This window comes from Engystomops pustulosus, chromosome 1 (assembly GCF_040894005.1).
Source record: "Engystomops pustulosus chromosome 1, aEngPut4.maternal, whole genome shotgun sequence".
In the NCBI taxonomy this organism is placed as follows: Eukaryota; Metazoa; Chordata; class Amphibia; order Anura; family Leptodactylidae; genus Engystomops; species Engystomops pustulosus.
The window spans coordinates 244,956,232-244,978,827 of NC_092411.1; the positions used below are offsets into that span (position 1 = coordinate 244,956,232).

General features: G+C 39.8%; 1 protein-coding gene across 16 annotated transcripts in view; it reads right to left on the reverse strand.

Annotated features, from left to right (window-relative positions):
* TENM3 (teneurin transmembrane protein 3) overlaps positions 1–22,596 on the reverse strand; it is a 1,383,253-nt gene that overhangs the window by 417,072 nt on the left and 943,585 nt on the right. For 13 of the 16 annotated variants that reach the window (XM_072123399.1, XM_072123468.1, XM_072123476.1 and 10 more), the window contains one exon: positions 7,105–7,209. The exons of the other annotated variants lie outside the window; for them this stretch is intronic. In XM_072123399.1, coding sequence (XP_071979500.1) covers positions 7,105–7,209 — 105 coding nt within the window. The remainder of the gene's footprint in view (positions 1–7,104; positions 7,210–22,596) is intronic. 16 annotated transcript variants of the gene reach the window in all.

A 22,596-nucleotide genomic window follows, 5' to 3' on the forward strand; every position in this document is an offset into this window, starting at 1 on the left:
GAATTCAATTTAAAAGAGGATATTAACAGATGAGGATAATATATTAACCTCTATTTAGTTATTATAATGATACAATACTATGCAACAAAATCTAATAAAGTGAAATGAGATTGACTTGTATAATTTCATTAATAAGAACAATAATATTTTTTATTTAGAATTTTAAAGATTTTTTTTTTCCAAATTAATATTGGATGTGAGGAGTAGTTCCAACCTGCAATCCACAATGTAATCTCCCTATTGTGGCTGCGGTAAAATAAAGTTGGGTTATACCAAATCAAATTTTGACCCTTACAGAAAACTATAGGGGGGGGGGGTTATGAAGAGATTGTGAATCGATGGTTCCCCCGCCCTGCACGTTGCACTGGATATGCTAAGAGGTCCCAGTTGGGACCGGTTGCCTGGATCAGTTCTACGCCTGCCCCAGCCTGGTGTAGAATTGCACTATGAGGATACATTACCATAGCCGCATGCTCTCCCAGACCAAATGGAAGAAAACATTGAACTCTTTTTGTGAAGGTATTAGAAGCAAAACTTCTAAGAGACTGTTCACATGTCCATTAGCTCCTCAGTTACTTTCTTCACTTATTTTGTGGCAAAACCATGTATCTTATTTTTTTTTTCCTTTGGAGAATAATTGAGACTTCTGCTGGGTCTTTTTTTGCGCCTTATGTATGATCATGTCTTTTTTCTTGTGATACATGTTTTCACACTTTCCCACTTGCGTTGCAGATCACGTCATAGTACAATGCCTGAAAAACGGATGTTTTTGCTTCCTTTTAGGTCGGTTTTTGCGTTTTTCACTTTCCTGTTGTTTGCGTTTTTACCTCATTTTCGATGTGTTTTTTATGCACGTTTCAAATCACATGATTCTTTAATTGGTACCCACAAGTCACTTCTTGTCTTTTTTTCACATCACCTAGCAACCCATCCATTTAAAACACATTGCACTCGCATTACACTTGCAATACTCACAAGTCCAATGCATTTTTGATTTGTTTCCATAGACTTGAATGGGGTGTGAAAAACGTGCAAGGAATGCAAAGTAGAGAATGATAGAGCAATTTTCCAGTCCTGGAAGGTGCTATTTTTGGCTTTTTTTGAGACTTTTTGGTGCATATGTTTCAAATCCATATTGACACAAGCCATCACAGCAGCTGAGAATAAGAGATTTGCCAAATTACATCGCTGTCAACATTGCGTTTACAAAAAGCATGTGTTAACAAGAGGTTAACATCCAAATTTACATAGTGTTAACAAACATATAAGTTGACATAATGTTAACATGTGCGTTAACATTGTGTTAACTCATCCGTTTGGTGAATACCATGTTGACAGCAATGTAATTAGGCAAATCTGCTCTTCTGAACTGTTGTGATGCATGTGAAATCGCATGCGTTAATGCCATGTGTGGCTGCATACTTAGAAGTAACCAATACATTTTAAAAAATTTGCTTGCAAAAATGTATAAATTAAAAAGAAAAAAAACAGACCAGCAGGTTAATGTGCAAAATTTAAGTGAAAGTGAAATAATTCCAATTTACACCTGCCTTTGACTAGGTGCAGATTTTCGCCTAAAAAGTTTCAAAGATAATCAAGAAAAGTGATATATAACGGAAAAGTCGCACAGAACATCTGGAAATACATAAGACGCACTGCACAAGGTGCAGACCAAGGCGTACTTGAAAAAACGACAGCAAAAGGGAAAGTCAGTGAAAAGTCGCAAAAACAACAAAAATTGAAATAATTAAAGAAAAAAAAATAGCAGAAATAAAGATACATGTCCCCCTATGATTCCATCTTTGGCTCCCCAGCTGACTGTTCCCCTGAAGTGGCTTTGTTATCTATTCTCCCGGGATCTATCAGCCTTCGGGATCTGTTGCAAGGCTGCCTGATAGCCGCTAAATATGTGATCCCGATGTGCTGGTGCTCTCCAGTGGCCCCTACCTTTTTTGAATGGGCACAGGAGATGATGTTGATCTTTCGTATGGAGGAGCTGTTGGCCGAGGCATTCTGCACCAGGAAGAAGTCTCTAAGAGTTTGGCAACCATGTTTTCATACCCGGACTCTCCATCCTTTAGGGCTCTGATTTCCACACCGGGTGACACTTGAACACCATGAGGGATGGATCCAGGCACTATACCTTACTGCCCCATATCGCCTCATTCCTTTCTCTTACTTCCTTTTAACTCTTTCTTCGTGTCTACCCCCTCGCTTTCTTCCTTTCGCTGCTCTTTTCTCCTTTATGCCCCCTCCCTTCTTTCCCTGGTCTTTTACCCGTTAGTTGGTTTTCTATTTTTAGTACTCTGAATTGTGTATCTCCTGACCTCCCATTTGGCCCATGCTCTGGTGGACCCCAATGACCTCAACTTCATTGGATCCATTGTACTTAAGAAGTATATTACTGAAGTGTAATAATTCAGATGCAGTTTTCTTAATCTGTTCTCCATGTCGACCTTCCCAGACTGAGATAGTTACCTGACCGAAGAACCAAAACCATGGTGATTTTGGTTGGCTCTAATAGCCAATAATCTAATGTGTGTAGTTGGGGTCCTCCGAATCACTCTTGACAGCAGATGTTATAGAAGATAAGGATCAGACATTTGGATGTCAACTTCAGAATCCTTGGAGATAATTTGCTTCATGAAGAGTCTGGCATTGTCTTTCTTCTCTATGCTTTTGACTACCCATGCACTGCTTGGCCAATTCGTGTAAAGGGGATAAGGCTGGTAGTGCATTGTCAGCATCATAATGACAGATGCATGGACTAAGAGCAGGTCCCATTCCTGACCAGGTTTGTAGATCAGGCCATCTTTATTGTGGTCATGGGTGAATGAATGGACCTCACAAGCCAATGACAGAGGCTGCAAACAACTGTCCATGAGCTGATTGTTTGGGGAACAAGAGCCATTCACACCATTGTGGTGTGAATGGAGCTATAGCGTTTACGTGAAATAATCATGTTGTTAAAACTTTCCATAGATAGCTCCGTTTATACACAGTAACAGCAAGACTTCAAAGCTTTTGTCAAGAATATTGTTAGTACAAAGAGTGAAATTATACCACAGAACACAATGTCTTTGCATTTAGTTATATTTTATTGTTTGTACTCATTATCCCTCTCTACACTAGTCTCTCTACTATGTAGTTGGCTGTGAAGAACTGTGAATCACTTTCCATAAAAGTGTAAGGATGCAATGTGTGATATTCTCCATATCACTGAAATATAGTTGTGCTTGTTTTCTAGGGCGGGTGCCCCATTAAAAGAAATCAACCTCTAAAAAAACATAAAAAAACCTAGAAATACTCACTTTTGCTCCTCTTAATCCTGATCCAGGTGCTGTCTGTCGCTAGTCTTGACACGCCGGGATCACTTAGAAAAGCAACTTATAATTAGCAGTACGGAGCGCAGGGACAAGATATCCGGTACTCCAGGCTGCTAATTGTGCACGCTCTCGCCATCTCCCTCTTCCATACTGGGAGCATGGAAGAGGGAGGTGACGTCACACGAGAGGCGTGAATTCACATCTCTTGTGTGATGTCACCTTGCTCTCCCATGCTCCCAGCACTGGGATCAAGATGAAGAAGAGCTGGGGTGAGTATTTATAGGTTTTTTTTTTTTTTTTTAAATTCAGTAGTTGATTTCCTTTAAATATCTTACATCTCTTATTCTAGTTTGTACCATGTTACATATTTGTCATATCCCAAACTATTGTGCTGCCTGACTAGATTGTAGATATTGGGATAATATATTTTAGAGTTCTGGAGGTATCTATCTTGCACACTTTATTGGCACCTAGAGGGGGGTTACAACATTGGTGAAATAACATTAGTAGTGTGAAAAAAATAAAACTTATGTGAAAAAAAAGAAATAAAATAGTCCCCTTTCTTCCATTAAGGCTTAATAGCGTCTGTTACCCACATACTATTATTAAGCCAATACCTTTCCAGGGCTCACCACTTCTGATCTTGTATCTGCACTCAGTTGTCTAGACCAGACCACTTACCGCAACATTTTCATTCTTAATGCAGACATTTCTGACTTTCTCCACCTGACTTAAGCCAGCGATATTATTACATCACTTTCCTGTGCGCAGTCTTGACAGGTTCACTACATTTAAAAAGGGCACAGACATTTCATTTTTCGCTTCCACCACACGTCTGACTGCAAATAAGGCTAAAATAGCTCAGGTCATAGCACTGATGAAAGAAATTTCTAAGAGCGCCTAATGTGTTTAGCGAGCGTTGCTGTGAATGAGTGGCAGACGCATGGGATGTTCTCCTAAAATGCCGGCCTTGTTTAGATAAGAAGCATCTTTATGTGTTTTTGGGTGATGTCTTTGTGATGCTCAACTGGCTGACCACCTGCTACATTTCGGAGTTTATGCCGTACAATCTGTGTCACTCCATTTTTTTTGTTCCTTCTTTTAACAACACCATTAAATTTGAGGTGACTGATGTAGAACCTTCTGCAAGGAGCAAGAAAGGATTTTGGTGCACGTTTCAATTATGATGTGTTTTTATGTAGGAGGGAAAACTCCATGAGATATGAGCCTACAAAGCAGAAAGTCTGCACTGCAAACCACAGCTACTAAATATGGAACTTTTATGACTGATGGAAATATACACAAATAAATGGAGAGGGGAAAAAGAGAAATTCATCTAAAACAGTGGTTCTCAACCTGTGGGTCGCGACCCCGGCGGGGGTCGAACGATCAAAACACAGGGGTCGCCTAAAGCCATCGGAGCCACGATTTTATTGCATTTTTTGGCACGAATACAATATTCTTGTACATGGTTTGGGGTCACCGCAACATGAGGAACTGTATTGCGGGGTCACAGCATTAGAAAGGTTGAGAACCACTGATCTAAAATCTACTTAGTTCTAACCACTTGTAAGGTCACTTGTAAGGAATTGTGTTCATTTACTGCCAACACAACATTCTCTACGTTGCTTCGAATGCTGTTCAACTTGTTCTGCATGGAACAGAATAGGACTTAAAGGCAGAAAAGTCTAGCCCTCTTCTTACACGTGGTGACCCATTGAATTCATGCACTTGTACTTGACCCATCTAATCCCCAGCAATGTTGAAGAAGAAATGGGCCATTTGAGAGGACATCTTTAAGAAGCTCTACATTCGTGCACTGTCTTTTCTATAAGCATTGAGAGCCTCAAAGACATATCTAACAATACTGTGAAGGTTACTATTAATTCAGTGTTTCAAGGCAAATAAAAGGTTGATGACTCAGAATTGTTATCTATAACAATCATAATATAATAATGGCTGCCGCTGGTGGCATTCCTTTGAAGGACGAATGCTCCCGAGAATTGTGGTTCTAAAATAATGTAATGTAAATATCTAATTATTGACATGTCAGAATTTTGGGTACAATATTTTTTATAGGTCACTTTTTGAATACATAGATTATATAGTTTTTTTAATCTATTTTGTAGAAAAATGGCTTCAGTCCATATCCCCAGTATATACTATATACCAGTGACGGCAAACCTTTTAGACACGGAGTGCCCAAACTACAACCGAAACCCACGTATTTTTCGCAAAGTGCCGATGCGACAATTTAAGCAGTAACTTATTACTCCCTGCTCTTTCACAGGTTTAAATTGTATAGGCACCCGAGGACACCAATACAGTAGAAAGAAGGAGAAGAAGTTTGGATCATCATTGTAGCTTCCTTCTAGGGTCCTGGGCTGCATGGGACTGCAAGAGGCCTTGAGTCCTGTCTGGCAAACTCTACCCTGGGATGATGGCAAGGGTGCCCATTTAGAGGGCTCTGAGTGCCACCTCTGGCACACGTGCCATAGGTTCGCCACCACTGCTATATACTATAACTATATCCACTTAATGCATATTGTTTAGTGTATGTATAAATGGTAGATGACTGCAATTAAAGAAGAATCAAGGTTTTTCCCTATTGATTGGACAGAACTGGATCAGAAATAGAGGCTGACCACTCATACATTTGTAAGAATGAAGTAGAAATTCTGCTAAATGGTTTACTTACCGAAACCAACTGATAGAATAATGAAGGGTTATGGCCACACATCACACACATACCTTTGTTTTTTATAGTACAGCTGCTCCTCCCATGGAAAAAACTTAACATTATAATTATACAAATGAGGGTGAGGTGTTTTGGCAGAGCACCTCAGGGTTCTGGCTCCACATCTCACTGGAACCAGGAGTGACATAGCTGAAGACGGAAGGATGAGAGAAGACGCTGGGCAGTGGAAGTGTAGTATGGGATATTGTTGTAGAGCCACAGCCCTGAGGTGCTCCCACAAAGCACTTCAACTGGATTTGCATATTTCTAAAGATGCATCTGGAAAATAAAAAACAACGGTATAGGTGACCTGTGTTGGCACGACCCTACGTAACATTGCGTTTGGTTAAGGTAGGTAAATTGTGGTTACAGATTCCCTTTAAAAAACATGAGCTTGGTGAAGATAGCTTAGCCCCATCTTCATACCACTGGTCTTATAGACAGTGAATGTTCCATCATTACTCCATTAAAATTAGAAACTTGGAACCTCATTCTTGGAATGGTGGTGACCCAATCTGTTTTTAAAGATGTACCCTGTTTTATCAACCTGGGATAATCTGGAATACATCACTAGATCATATACAGTGGAATTGTAGATCAATGTCAGAAAAAAATAACTGTGAACAGAATAAAACACAACGGTGTTAACATATGGGTTTCATCTATTTTCATCTAGCTTGGAAGTATCTTTTATAGACTTTAAAAGTTAAAAAAGCAAATTAAAGACAAAATAACAAGACCTTAAAGACACATGCAAACAAAGGTCCTGACTACATCTCTCTAGCAAAGCCCCTGACATCCAGTCATAGTCAGAGACAGACTTTGTGGCGATACATGTATATGGGAGGCATAACTTATCTAGAAGGATAAAAGTTAACATTATTACATTTTACTCCATTTACATACAGATCGAGATCTACTTTGACTCGCTGCAGTGGTGTCAGGTTCGAGTACAGCATTCCACAATTATCACATACTGGAGACACAGAAGGAATGTTCTTTCTGATCTGTCACCACAAGAATTGTGTAATATAACATTACCTTGTGTTACTTCTGTACCTTTCACTGATCTTCTCATTCTGTAACCAGTCTGAGTATCCAGGTCACTTTGGGCCATATCATTCCATTTTGTTATCTTGAGGTGTTCTGCCAGTCAGACAAATGCACATGATCAGACCTCCTTAGGTCACGTGATAATGATTTTTGGGTGAGATTAATGAGAAACTCCACTTTACACACATTTCACATAGATAGAAGATTTGATATGTATATAGATAATGTCATTTTACAGTTCACAGAATAATGCTGCTTCACGGATGGAGCTATGGTCAAACTTAGGCTACATTGACACTAACGTATGCCTAACATGGGCATACGTTTGACGCAGTGGAGAAGAAAAGGGGTGACCCCTCCCCTCTTCATCGCGATGCATGGCACAGGGCGACGTAACACGGGGAAAGATACGGAACGGTACGGTGCCACATGTGTGCAGCACCGTACCACTCTGTGCGCCCATTGCCGGCTTTGGGGAACGTATATATGTCCGCAAGCTAGCAGCCGTATATACTTTCCCCAATGGTCATGTGAATGTAGCCTTTGTTTGTGTTTGTAAATAGAAAAACATTCAGAATTTGTCACCATGATATAGTAGAGGTTTAAAAATGGAGTTGCCCTTTAACCTCACAAGTCAGTTACTAGTAAGCTGTTGTCTTAGCAGAATATACACTTACACATCAATACCCAAACATAAGAAGTATCTTTTTGCACCGCTACATGTGTTGTTCTCTTTTATGGATATTTTGCCTTTCACTACAAATTTCTTATAGCAGCTGGCAGCTGCTGCTAGTCCATGACTTTCAATTGGCATAGTAAGGCGGGCAGCAAACAGTTGCTTGTTCAACTGATGCCAGCTCTACATCCACGCTGGAGACTAGATGTCTCTTTCCTATCACATAAACCCCCTGTGACCAACCCAATCAATGTTTGTGTTATCCATACAGAAATTAACCCTAACACGCACACAGACCTGTACAAACCAGCTACGACATGGATGGTGAAACCTCAAAGAAATTCTAATTCCCATTAGAAATACGGGCAGCATGTGCCTACTAGGCTCGCAGACAAGCCAGTTTTACTAATGCTATGATGACACACTGCAGACATATAGGAACAGCAGGTGTTTTCTTTGCCGGTGAAAGCCTTTGCTATATTGCATAGAAATAAAACATATGTGTGTCTATATATATATGCACATTTATTTATATATTTTCATTTCTAATCCCCCATTTTCTAGCAGCAGACGGCTGCTCCGCTTTATCAGTCGAGTCGAGCCTCGGTTTGGCACATTTCTATCCATACTGGTTTATTTTTATTTTTCTATCATTATTTTCAACAAATTGCTAATATTCTTATTCCAAGGACAATCCACTCAAGTCTCAGCATGAAGAACACGACATTCATCGTTTTATATAATGAAGATGTAGAGATCCCATAATTAATAACAGTACATTGAAGAAAAGTGTAAGGTTTTATGTAAGAAAGACTCATTTATCTTGATTTTCTGTAAAAAACTGGTGTATGTAGAGGGTAAAGGGGGATTTTCCCATCCTAACACACAACAATAAAACTCCTTTATAGGAAATACGATCTTATGGTCATAGGAGTCCCATTGGTGTAACCTTTGTCCTATCCTGTGGTGGTATCTCCAATGAGTCCCTAAGTTGCTATCACCTATAAGTGAGTTTCATAGTGAACCTCTTTAAAACTGTTCTGCATTGAAATAAGCTAAATGAATCAATCATTTTGAAAGTTTTAGGACCAACCCAACCATCATTTAAAACACCCAATTACATTTAACATGTAAATGCTAAAGAAAGGCACAATGGATATAGAATAAATGAAGTGGCCATGCCTGCAGTATAAACAATACTCAGAGACACCCCCTAGGTGCAATGGTAGGTTGTAGAATCATGGACTGTGCAGTGGCCAGATTGCATGGACAAGCAAGGGTGTCAAGGATGGGACTCCAAGCATCATAGTGATGTATTATTCAAAGTGTCCCTGCCCCCCCCCCCCCAAACAAAAATCAGCTCCTAACATGATTTACATAATCTTACATCACTATGATGCATGAAGTCCTGTCCTGAGCACTGTGGTCGGTGCATAAAATCTGGCCACTGCACAGTCCGTGATTTATGCACTGACCATGTCTATATACGTAATCTCTAAATGCCCATGTCTTCATGTACTGTATAGTGATACAATACTGGGGGGCATTTATCAGGGGTTGTGTGTCAGTCTTGATGTACAATATCTGCAATGCCCTGAAAACCACCAAGCAGTGCCACCCTTTTCCCCTTTACGCCAGGAGGAGCATGGAGGGGGCACAGCCGTCGGTGAAGTGGGCCAGCATGGGGCATTCCTTCTCTGTGGACTCGCTAAATCCAGTAACTATTAAAGCCTAAACCATCGTAATAGTGTAATTTCATGCCAGGCCGTGCTGTCCTACCAAATACATCAGGAGGGTGGAGCCTCCTGTTGTAGCCTGGAGTGCCAGAAGGGTGGGGTTTCATCATAGGATGATAAATCTCTGCCAATGTCTTTAGAATAATAATATATTGCGGGCAATTTATCATATGATGGAAGCCCATGCCCCCTGCCATGGCGGATACATCAGGAAGCTTAATAATTGTGATTATTCATTTTTTGAATCCTGATAAATGTCCCCAATTATATTGAAAATATATCTTACTAGTACAGTATATGCTTTTCTATGTACTTTGCTTTTAAGAATATTGGTTTAGTTTACAAAACATCTGCCTCCTTCCCGAGTAAATAACAGTATGATTAAGTCTTGTTCTAAATGAGGATCACATTGAGATGCATGCGGAGAGGCTTGCGAAAAAAAAAGCGCAATCAAGAAATGAGAGAGTTAACTGCACGTATAATACACTACAGCATATTTGAAGACCTGTCAGATGTCATTAATTCTCTGCGAATCCCACTGATGTGGAGCCTTTGTTTTACTGTCAGCAGGCTCAGACTACACTGGAGTCTTGCTGATAAGAATCACCACTTTTCCATGAAGATATATTTTCTTCTTCATCTGGAATGTTCCACTGCTATAGATTTCTGTCTTTTGGAGGTCATCTATATTTGACAATCAAGTCTGATCCCTCAGTGGTGTAACATAAGATATACAAGGTATGGGAGATATTTCTAGTCTAGAAAAATATTTTATGTTTAATGAAGGTCTGGGAAGAGCTGACTATGGCACATGATTATCTAGTGAAGCTCTGCCAGGCTACATATGTTATACATAAAATGTGTATATTATCTGTACCTTCCTAAAATTTAATTACTTCTTCTTGTGTGATGTAAAACATTATACGTCTGACTTTTTTTGCAGATTTTGTCTTGGCAGATAAGTGAAAAAAAACATTTGGATTTATAAAAAAAAGAAAATCCATGCATACAACTGGATATGGGTACAATAAAATCAAGATACAGTATGGTGGCCATATGGTGCCAAAGAACCAAGATAGGGCATGTCAGACTTTACGGATTACATGCCACATTACAGAGGGAGTTCTGTCCTAAGATTATTGGGGGAGTTTATTAACACTAACCCCTTATGCGGTCTGTATAATGTAATGAGAGTAAAAGTTAAAGGCACTTGGTGTAGTGTGCCTGTGTAGTGTGCAGGGTGCGCCCATTCTTCATTTATTTGGCGCCCCCTGCACTGCTCTGACAGAGGGCAACCACTTTTTTGGTGCACCTTTAACATAGGGCCTTTGACACAATTCTGTCCAACACTACATGATAAGTTTGGTGCACAATCCGGCTGGGAATCGGTTCTCCCCTTTCAGTGCAGTATTTTGTGTTGCGTCGGGTATAGTGCAGCTGCGATACAAATGTGGCACGGACACTTTATAAATACACGTGCAAGCAGTTTTTACTCCAAAGAATGTGCAAAGTCGGACAAAATCTGGTGCAGGAGTTTTACTGAATGTGGGCCAAAGTGTTCCGATTGTTTTGATGTTTTACCATATATAGGATGATAAGAGGACACTTTGTGATGTAGCTTGCGGTAAAGAGTGCTTCTTTTAGAATTTCTCAGATTCCACATTACCTGCCTCCAGCGCTGATCACTGACCTTCAATTAACTGGGTCAAACAGTCTTCATAGAAATAAGGGGAGATTCTGAAGAACATATAGATAGGGCTGCACCCTATAAAGATGAAGGGAGAGGAGGGAAGCTACAGACTGGTTTTAGTGGGGGCACTCATCATGCTCTGTGCCAGGAATTTTGTCTTTTATCGCCCTACGCCACCCTTCGGCCAGGTTTTCACGAACAGGGAAGGGCATGGGGTCCAGCGCAGGCCAGCGAACTTACTATCGAGCAATTTTCAATTAGCGATGATACACCACTCAGGACAGGTAAACGCAATGGAGCCAAGGGCTGGCCAGTCTTTTCTCATCTCTTACCCCAGCAATCTGTTTCTGATGAAGGTCAGATAGACCAAAACATCAAATATAATTTTGAATTGTTATATGTTTTCAATAAACTGGAATATTACATTTCAACACATTTTGGAGTGCCGGGTTATTGCTATCCAGCGAACTTACTACGGTTCCTGACTCTTACTACGGACCTGGCGTAGAATTCATCCAAGCTCCCTTGAGTCCCTTAGTATATCTGGCGCGACATGCGCCTATGGAGGGAATATCAATAAGTAAGTTTTTTAAATAAGTTTTCTATACCATTGTTGGATTCACAGTTATACTGTATTATACAGTGTTAATATGTAATGTAATGTGGTCATTTTCTTATATTTGTTATCCATGGCCTCCTTCCTTCCAAAATCTACTTTTATAATTATGCTAATGATAATTATGCTCCATAATGCAGATTCAAAGGCTTTTACACTGTGCAGGAGCACTTCCCCCTCCCACTATTTGTTGAAACTTCCTCTTCTACAGTGAGATTGCATCAGGCAGAAAAGTGATGAAGGAGAAGAGGGGGAGCGGGAGAGTGTAACAGCCTGTGAATCTATCTGCAGCAGAGAGGGGCTCTGGTAATGCCCACAGAAGCCCTTCAAAGACATACGTATAATACTAAAAGTGAAGTCACTGTGCCTGATCTATGAGTAAGTTTCCTTGGATTTTCACACTTATTCTTTTAAATGTGGGAAACAAGTCACATAATAGCCATTTATTCTGTAAGCCCTCATGTACACATAAAATGTGTGAAAAGTCATCCAGAAACAACAGGTATAACTTATATCAATACGAGGGTAGCTTCATTGCCTCCATTAGGAAAGAGTCACAAGAAAAGAAGAGCTATCTTGTAGGATTATTCGCCAATGAGCTACCGGACAATAAGAACTATCATGCAGTAAGTTCCCTTTACATTTTAGATTTTCATTTACAATGTATGAAGCCTATAGAGTCACAAGAACAAGATGATAATAAAGAGCCACGGCATATAGATACGGAGTAGAGCGTGGCAAAAATATCTGCCATTACATAGATATTGGACTGTTCTTTTTACGTTTTCTAGCTGGTGAACTATTACTAGTAAAATAAACTGTAAATGGATCGAGACTCAACATAAAAAGGGAACGGGTTTTCATTGCCTTAGCACAGGTACTAAGTTATTCAACTGCTTACTGAAGAATTCTTCAGAACTCCACCATGTGTCCATAAGGGGCACCTGCAGTACAATAAACCATAAAACAATAGGTAAACAGCATTACAAAGGGAGAAGAGAGGATAAAGGAATTTAGAGCCAAGAGCCAAGTGTTCGGCTGTCAGGAAACATTTCCATTCTGAATACATTTGCAGTTACTCCTTAGAATAAGATGCTATACCTGTCAATAACGTATGTGCTGAGGGTATAGCACAGCAGAGCAAAATCGGGAATCACTGGGGGATGAATAAGAGCGTTTATCATAACTCTGCCTGACAAAAGATGCTTGTATAATGTAGACCCTTCACATGAAATCGCACCACAACCGGCTTTACCACCTCCACATCCGCACTATGGTGCATGTTCATTACCCGGTGTGCTCTTTACTTAAGCAAGCTCACGCCGTGTCTCCTGGACTGAGGATAATGAATGACTGTACACAAGCTCTGGGAGCTGTGCTCATATTCATCCCACTTGCTAATAATGATGACCTTGTCTTGATACTACAACAGGGAGACTCCCAAAAGGAGCAGCTATAAATATTACATTGTCGACTTTGCGCAAGTCCATTGTTGTGACACCAAATGCCCCCCAGCTCGCTGCGGAGAATCTTCTCAGCTGTAGAAATTGCCATTTTAAGCATGGTCTGAGGCTGATGGCTTCCAAATACATCTTCAACATTCATACTATTGTGATGCAAAGTCAGAAAGGCTTTTTACAGCAATTGCTCAAATGCATTTCACACGATGCTCATTAGAGTGAACACAATTAAATGCCTAGCTCCAGCTGGTTCTGGTCATCCTTTGTCATAGGTGGCTAAGTAAATAACTACATGAACACAAGCCATTAGAGTCTAACATGACCAGAGTAAGGTCTGTAGTGAAAATCATTGTTCTTTCACATAGCAACTATCATTTGATTGCTATTTTTATGAATAGTATTTGAATAAACATCATATTCTGATGTCAAAACTAGACAACCAGGCTGGTGCATGTTCCATATGACCAAAGTCTGTCTGCTGAACATTTTTGTTTGTTGTGACCCATGTGATGTGAATGGTCCAAGTCCTACTATATCAATATTGCAACATTAAATCTACTGGAAGTAGTTCCAGAGGTAGATATCCCATGTGTGGCTCATCTGTGGGGATATTTATTAATCTCTTAGAGTGCAACCTATTGTGTTATAAAGTTTAATGTGTGATTATGCTAATTACCTTCAGAGACTTCTCAGGGCGTGGAGTAACCTCTGTAAAATCCGGGGCTAAGGCTACTCCATGCCACAAATAGCCTCTGCAATCCTGTCTTCGGGACCAGGAGCATGCGGTAAAACCAGGGACCTGGAGCATGCAAAGAAGCTCTTGTGGCCCACAACCCTGCCTGTAGGCACTGGGCTGCACTACGGTCCATGGTGCCACGTTTACAGTCGACATGAATGTGCAGGGTCGGAATTGGGAGTTACGAGCTCACTACATCAGAAATGTGAATCTGGTCCACACCACCATGGTCAGTGTAGATTTGGTAGGTATGGGAAAATGGGGCCAGTAAATTGACTTTCTTTTTCAGACTAAACATAGTTGTGAAATATCAGCCTTTGGTTACTTGCACAAGACAAGTTTTGTCATAAAAGGCACAGACAACAGTCCTGTGCACATTTCTTTTGCATCTTGTGTGTCATCGGCTAATGATCTCCGTTTGAAAATGACTTTCTGAGATACAACATGAACAGGAATAGGACCTGCTCTACCTTATGGTTCCTGGGTAGACAACTTATGCAGGCCGTGGAATCCACGGTCTTGTGTATGAGCCCATAGAAGTCAATGAGGATGTGTGCTATGTTTAGAAAATTTGGCTAACACACATCCTCATTTCCACGTAGTGTGCACGAGCCCTTTTTCCGAGAGGAGGAGGATTACATGGACACAACTTTGGCCATTTATTATTTTTGGCGCAGAGTGATGCTTAAACCATTCTATATTTTTCAGCGGGATATAAATTTGTGGCGCAAGGGATAAATGAATTGGCGCATAGAATAAAAGGTTTAGATTTCACTAGAGCAGCTCTTGCTGGGTTATTTTTGTGCTAAAAAAAGCGCCAAAAACCGTGTCAGAAAAATAGAAGTGCCAGTAAACTCACGGATTCACAAGTGGCACCAAAATTTGGCGCCCAAAAATAGAACAAGTCGAAAGTGTCGGAAAACACTAATATTATGGCGCCGACACTTCATATATTCAGTTGCCAGTCTTCCGTTTGAAAGACCATAATAAGTGCCCACCAACATATCTCTTTCTACAGAAGATATATTTCCATGATTTTTCTTATATAGTGATAATACTTGATTCACTAAAAGTGTCTTTTCATGAGATGTTCTGCAGCAGCTGCAGCTAGTTCCTTACTTACAAGCCTGTTTTGATTCAAAACAATAGGATACACATTTGTGTTGCAGGAGACATTTATAAAAAGGATGAGACAATTCACGAAAATTAATGGATGGCTGGAAACCCCCTCATACTTTTCAAAACAAGGTTCTGCAGCAGCTGACATGTGTATGGATATATAAGAATATATAAAGGCAACTATATATAATTATCATTATTACTAATAATAATGACTTTACATCTTCAGAGACATCTTGCCCACAGAGCCCTGTTTCTGAAACGCTGAAATCAATTTCTAAAGGTTGATGCATTTGTTTAAAGTTAGGCTTAGATGTTAAAGCATCTCCTCTATGTCAGTGAGATAGCTCCCCCCGTTGATAGACCTCCAACTGTGTCCAAAGCACTGCTGGCACAGTGGGGCCATACATCAATGCTACATGTCTGATTACAGCGATATAGCACATCTGATGTTCTTCATTTACAGAATTGAACACTCCCACAATGTATCCCAAATGTAATTTGCTCATATGCGTAGTGTGGTATCGAAAACAAACACAGTATCATACGTTAACTACATTTTCTGAAAGACATCTATAGTCTGGGTTTCCATATCTTGTCTTTATTAGGAGACACAAAGGTATAATACACATACGCCATTCCTTGGTATTGTATTTTACATAACACGTGTCACACGTACCAACATCACTCCACTGATGATAATGACACTATCACAAATTACAAAGAAAGAGAAAACATCAGCCATCACACAACATACAAAGGACTAATTCACTGCCGTAGTTTCTCCAATAACCACCATGAAACGCAGCATGACACACCTAACAATTACATGCAGCAAAACCCTAACCACTTCAGACACAAGAAGAATCCCTGTCCTTCTCCAGTCACCACATCCCTAAAATAAGACACAAGGAAAACAAATGTATTTCCTTATTCTACTGAAAATACAACTACAATTATAGGTCTCTGGTCTGCCAACAAATATTCAAATGGAATAAAATATGTACTCCCGGAAAAGTATTATTACTCTGTCCAATAGCAATATAGGTGAAGTACTAAGAAGCCTTGTAGTAGTAGTCTTACTGAAGGCTTATTATTTCATCTGGTTCGGTATTGTTCTACATGACCGGCACATACACCTTCCGGGTTACACAGCCTCCTATATATGCACATGAAAAATTAATTCCAAAATATATACATACTATCAGGGTCACATAAGATATATCCTAGGCTCTACATGCACCACCGCATTGTGTGCCATAATATGGCCTCACAAATTGCAGCCAGCTCACGGCCATGGAAGTGCACAAGATGGGGCAAGTCTATTTTGCACATGAGCTGCTCTGCACCCTTTGGAGAAGGGAGTGGTGAGGAGCGCTCAACTACCGCTTCTCCAGCCCGCGTGCTTCAGCCCATGGCCACGGTCATGTGCATGAAGCCTTACAGTTTGAGGGACAGTCAAAACTAAATTTTCCATGAATTTAGCACCTGGCATCAGGCTTGCTATATACCACTTCAGAGTGCTCAATAACCTGGTTAGATTCTCAATTTTAAGGGAAAATCACAATGATATTTTCATTTGTCATAGAGCCATGTACTAAGCTAATATCGGTCAAGCTTGGGATCTTCAACAACCTTTGATTTCCAGAATGAAAGTATGTTATTGGTGTGACATCACATTATGCCTTATCAATGATAAATCAGAGTTCTTATTGCCATCAAATTATCAATTTAAGGAAAATTTGTTTACATGGAATAAAACAGAATGATCTACCTTAGTTAATTTGACTTTGAAAAGTCAGGTATCAGCACCGACACTTAAGACTCTCCACCACCAGGGACACCAACCCTTTGGAGCAGTCAGACTTTAGTGTTGGATACTTCACGATTGACCGGTACACAATAGTCTATTTGATAAACATATCATGAAATACAGTTTGAGAAGACTTTTTTTCAAAATTTAGATTAGCTTATAAAATAAATGACTGCCAGGTCAACCAACCCAAATGTCACTATATTGACTGCATAAAAGAAAATACAGCTTAGTAACAGCCATGCCAATCCCCATCTCATTTTTTTCTAAAAATAAATTAATTTAGTTGGAGTAGCGCTATCTTGTGGTCCTATTTTCACTACACTACAAAATAATAAGCTAATTATTATAATTACTTCATCATTATCGTCATTACCAACCAAATTTTGAAGCCTACTACAACAGATTATCTGCCCAATGTACCTTCAGATGCCAAGATAGAGTCATCTAAATAAACCTGTAACCTCTTAAATGAATAATTCTTGTGTTTTTAACCTCACTTAACGTCTGCGACATAAATTAATATTCAGTAAAGCAAATAATGAAGCTAATGACCATTGTTCTTAATCAGGCCTATAGCAATCTACTAGTAACAGACAGACAAAATATACATCTAAAGCAAAGGATTTAATAAGGAGTGTCTGCCATGGGGAATGATTCAAGGACCATGAATTCACTTTATCGTTCCGAGCTCATGATAATGGCCTCTAATGTTTTTATGAGTTATCATTTATTTTTATGCAAAATAAAAGGATTAATGTATTGAAGCTGATGTCTAGACCTGGAAGGATGCACTTGACTTGCAGAAGTGAAAAAGTTCTCTGGTTCTCTGGTTCAGTCTCAGTATTTGGCACCATCTGTATCTGCCAGCGGTGAATGACATTTTCTGACTTGATATTGGGCAAGATTTACTTTCTTCTAGTGAACAGGAATACATAGGAGAAGTAAAGAAAAATATATATTATATGGGATTTTACCCTTAGTCTTGCTATATACCGTCAGTTCCCAGGTTATGTGCAGAATAGGTTTATTAGGTTTGTTCTTAAGTTGAATTTGTATGAAAGTCAAAACAGGTATATTTTATAATTGTAGCTCCAGAAATTTTTTTTTGTCCCAGTGGCAATTGGATTTTCAAAATTTTTTGCTGTCATGGAAACAAGGATTAGCAATAAAACTTCATTACAGACACCTTACAGCTGATCATTGCAGTCTAGGACTATAGTAAAGCATTCAGAGAGCTTCACCAGAGGTCACAGGGGGTAGAAATGTCTGTCTGTTCGTCTGTAAGTTGGGTGTCCTTAAGTAGGGGACCGCCTGTATTCTACAATCCTTAAAATATCAAAATACATTATTACAAATTTAAGCCATACAAATGGATCAGAGATATACAAACCAAGGATACAAACCAAGAGCCATAGAACAATCCATTAAGACTGCAAAATGGTAAACAGAGGAACGGTCACTACAAACTATGGCCCTTCTCACAATTGGGCTATCTATTAGAAACTCTTCTCCAGCAATGCAATGTTAAAAAATTAACATATGGTCGGGCCCTACTTCTGGCCTATCTTTTTAGGTAGTCATCTTTCAGTGATGTTTTTCAGTGTAAGTTCTTTAATTTTTAAATCACACCATATAATTTCACCAAGGTGTAATTTAAAAATCGAATGAATAACCGAAAAACGTCACTAAAAGATAACCACCTTAAAAGATAGGCCACATATAGAGTCCTACTATCTGTGCTTAGAGTCCTCCTAGCATGGATCAATATTGGATATTTTAATTGATTCATTTATTCTATTTTAAGCATATTTTTATTCAAGCAAAAATGAGTGTGTAAATGTACAATCTCGTTATCATTCCCTATTGCTATCATTTTCCATTGTAAAGGTAGATGTGAAGGTAATTGATGGATGTAATTTTGATGCTTTTACAGTATATAGGAGTGTGTAATTTGTGAATCTATACGGCTGATGACCACTACTTTTTCTATTCATATTTCAAATTATCTTAGTGGTGTTGAGGTCTAGTGAGAGCAATAATAGATGAAGATAAAGGCAAAGATGTGACTGTAGTTACATTATATTGTGATGGGTTGGAACCAATGGTTAGGCTCAGCTTAGGAATTGGCCTCAGTAAATGTCTAAAAAGTTCTACAATGAAGCATTAACTATGATATTGTCCAAAATTTAGAGGTGTATTTTCCAAGATAAGAAAAAAAGAAAACAAAACCCCATGTAATAGCTGGGGGCCTCAGAGATCATGGAGCACCAGTGGTGAGATAGAGCAGATTATCTCCGGTAGGCCGTTAAAATTGCATAGATTTTGCATGGAAGAGGGGAATAGCAGAATGCTAATCCATATTCTCCCATCTTGCTTTAAAGTGCATAAGCATCGAGAGGATACGAATAAAAGACCAATATAATTTGAAATCTATAGCAGAGGGAAAATAGATCCCATATTTTGCCATCTCTATCACCCCAGACTTAAATTTGGTCAGGGCCCCAGAAATGTCTATGTTCAAATATTGTTATGAAAAGTTATTAAAAAAAACTGCTGTGAGACGACTTTTAATTATTAATACAATGACCACTTCATGCCTTGAATACCTTGTGCCTGCAGGACAGGCTTATCATTAGATGTGATGCTCCCTGCAGGCAGACAGTCATGGGTCATACTGTTAATGAAATGCACATGGATTTGGATCTTACACAAGAGGCATCTCTGTAGAGCGTCTATGACAGGAGTTGTTTGAAGACATAACACTTCCAAGGTGTTTGAAATAAAGGCTCTCTACTCCCCCAAAGCTTCCTCCAAAGTGTCCCCCACAGTGTGTCAGAAGCTTTGACAGCGTGAAAAGACTGCATAAGGCAGGAGGGATCGGGAACTGTCCAAGACACAATAAAGAAGACTCCAGAATGGAGCTGGACTGGGAGATTGAAAAAACTCAATTGTTAGTAGCCTTTTGTCATGTCAGTAATCACTGCTAATGCTGAAATAAATTGGATGCAGTCAGACTATTTGGCTATTATAAGGATTTCCTTAGTGTTATAGACAGCTGCGGTCACAATATAGAAAGTATTCTTCTTTACAAAAGAGGAGGATACTGGCAAGGAATTATGAGCAAGGCTTCAATAATCTTTCTATAGATGAGAACATGAATGGCTGAAATAGGTGTGACCGGATTGTTGAGTGCAGATAACATGGGTGATTCTTTAATTCATGTCTTGTTTAACATACAAACAGTATAAAAGTACAAAAGGTATTGGCTAGCCTTATGAAAAAATATACAAAAAACTGTCCCTCGTATTCACGTAAATGGGTTGTCCCAAGTTCATAAGTTAAAGCCTATCCACAGAATTGAGGATAACTAACTGGTTAGGGTCCGATCACAACAACTGCAGTGGGGGTCACAGTAGTCAGAACCTCATCAATCGCCTTGTTATCCCCTATCCTGTGGGTTTTTAATTTAATTCTGAAAGAGCTGCAATACCAAACACAACCCGTGGACTGATGTGGTGCTGTTTATTTTTTTTACAAAGCAACCACTCTTTTCTTTTCCTGGACAATTACTTTAAATATATATATATAGACTCTGCAACAAAAAATACTTAAAAACATTGTGGGACCAGGTAGCTACAGATCTGAAATGTTTCAATCCACTAAGGAATCATATTTGTATTTCTATATTTCTTATTCCAGACTACGAATAGGAATCCTTAGTGATTCGAAATGCTTCAGTTCTTTTGCTACCTGGAACCACAATGTTTTTAACTGAGATAGAATAAAGTGTTTGCCTGTTTTTATTTTTTTATTACCTATGGATGTATACTGACCCTAACTCAGCTTCTCATCTGTGCAGTGGCAGCTGTTGGTATTACTGTCAGGTGAGCTGACCAATTTTCCTCTTTATTTAAATGCTATCTGTAGCTCCCGGTATTACCAGGGATAGTAAATGACTGCTTTTAGCTATAACAAAATGGAATGGGTTAACAAAAAATAGTTTATTTGTATCTTTTCTCTCTATCTCTCTCTGACGGTCTATGTCTCCGACTGTCTCTGTCTATCTCTGATGGTTCCTGTCTGAGTGCCTCTGACAGTCTGTCACTGACCCTCTCTTTCACTGGCAGTCTCTGTCACTGACTGTTTCTGACCTTCTCAGTCTCTGACAGTCTCTGTTCCCGACTATTTCTATCTGTCTCTGATTCCAGTTTTATCTGACTGTCTCTGACTGTCTTTGTTTCTGACTGTCACTTTGTCTAAGGGGGAATGTATGAGAAGTGTCTGAGAGCAGAACTGTTTTAGGTACCCAGGGCAACCAATCAGAGCTCAAGTTTCATTTTCCCACAGCAGCTTATAAAATTACAGCTGATCTGTGATTGGTGCCTGGCGTAGGATAAACGGTGCACAGCCGGCTGCCCTGATACATCAAGAGGCAGAAGCCTCTTGATGTATCTGGCTGCGAATATGCAGCGGCGGGGCTATCATACGCTGGTGCATGACTGCCAGCGTATGATAGATATGCCCCATTGCCTATAGTAGCCAATCACAGCTCAGAGCTCATATTAATGACCTGTGGAAAAATAGCAACCAATCACGGCTCAGCTTTTAACTGCTACAGCAGCAGACAATGGGGCAGATTTACTTACCCGGCCCATTCGCGATCCAGCGGCGCGTTCTCTGCACAGGATTCGGGTCCGGCCGGGATCTATGAAGGTAGATCCTCTGCCGTCCACCAGGTGGCGCTGCTGCGCTGAAAATCATCTCAACGCGCCAGAATGCACCACCTCGGACCAGGTGAAGGTAAGCGCTTCCCAAGCGACACTTTTTCGGTTTTTAAATGCGGCGGTTTTTCCGAATACGTCGGGTTTTCGTTCGGCCACGCCCCCCTATTTCCGTTGCGCGCAAGCCGGCGCCGATGCGACACAATCCGATCCCGTGCGCCAAAATCCCGGGGCAATTCAGGTACAATCGGCGCAAATCAGAAATATTCGGGTAACACGTCGGGAACACGCGAATCGGGCCCTTAGTAAATGACCCCCAATGGCTTCTATATATAGTGGTTAATAAGTGGATTTTGGAAAGCACAGATTAAAAATTTCAGCTCAAAACCTACTCTACGATGTTCCCTGAGTCACAGGCAATGACTGTGCAAAATTTGGTGATTGTAAACACAACGCTACAGATTCCTTTAGCAGACATACATACACACACATACAGTGCTTTATATATTAGATATAGGCTAAATAGGTCTCAATAGGTCTGGCCCATGAAATAATTATCCACAGCATTGGTAGTTAATGTATGGTTGTCTGCGGTCTGACCATTGAGACTCCTACTAGTGGCAAGAATGGGTGTCCCATGACCACTATTTCAATAGACATTACACAAATGCAAGATAGATTACACAAAATAATATTTTTTCGGAGTATAAAGCGCACCATCAATAAATGCCTGCTAAAACGTCTAGTTTTATATATAAGGTGCACCGGATTATAAGGATGAATGACCAGCAGGTGGCAGACCTGTGCACAGTTCAAGGTGTGTTGTCTGTAAGTACGGTTCATATATAAGGCACTCTGGACTATAAGGTGCACCTTTGATTTCTGAGAAAATCAAAGGTTTTTTTGTGCG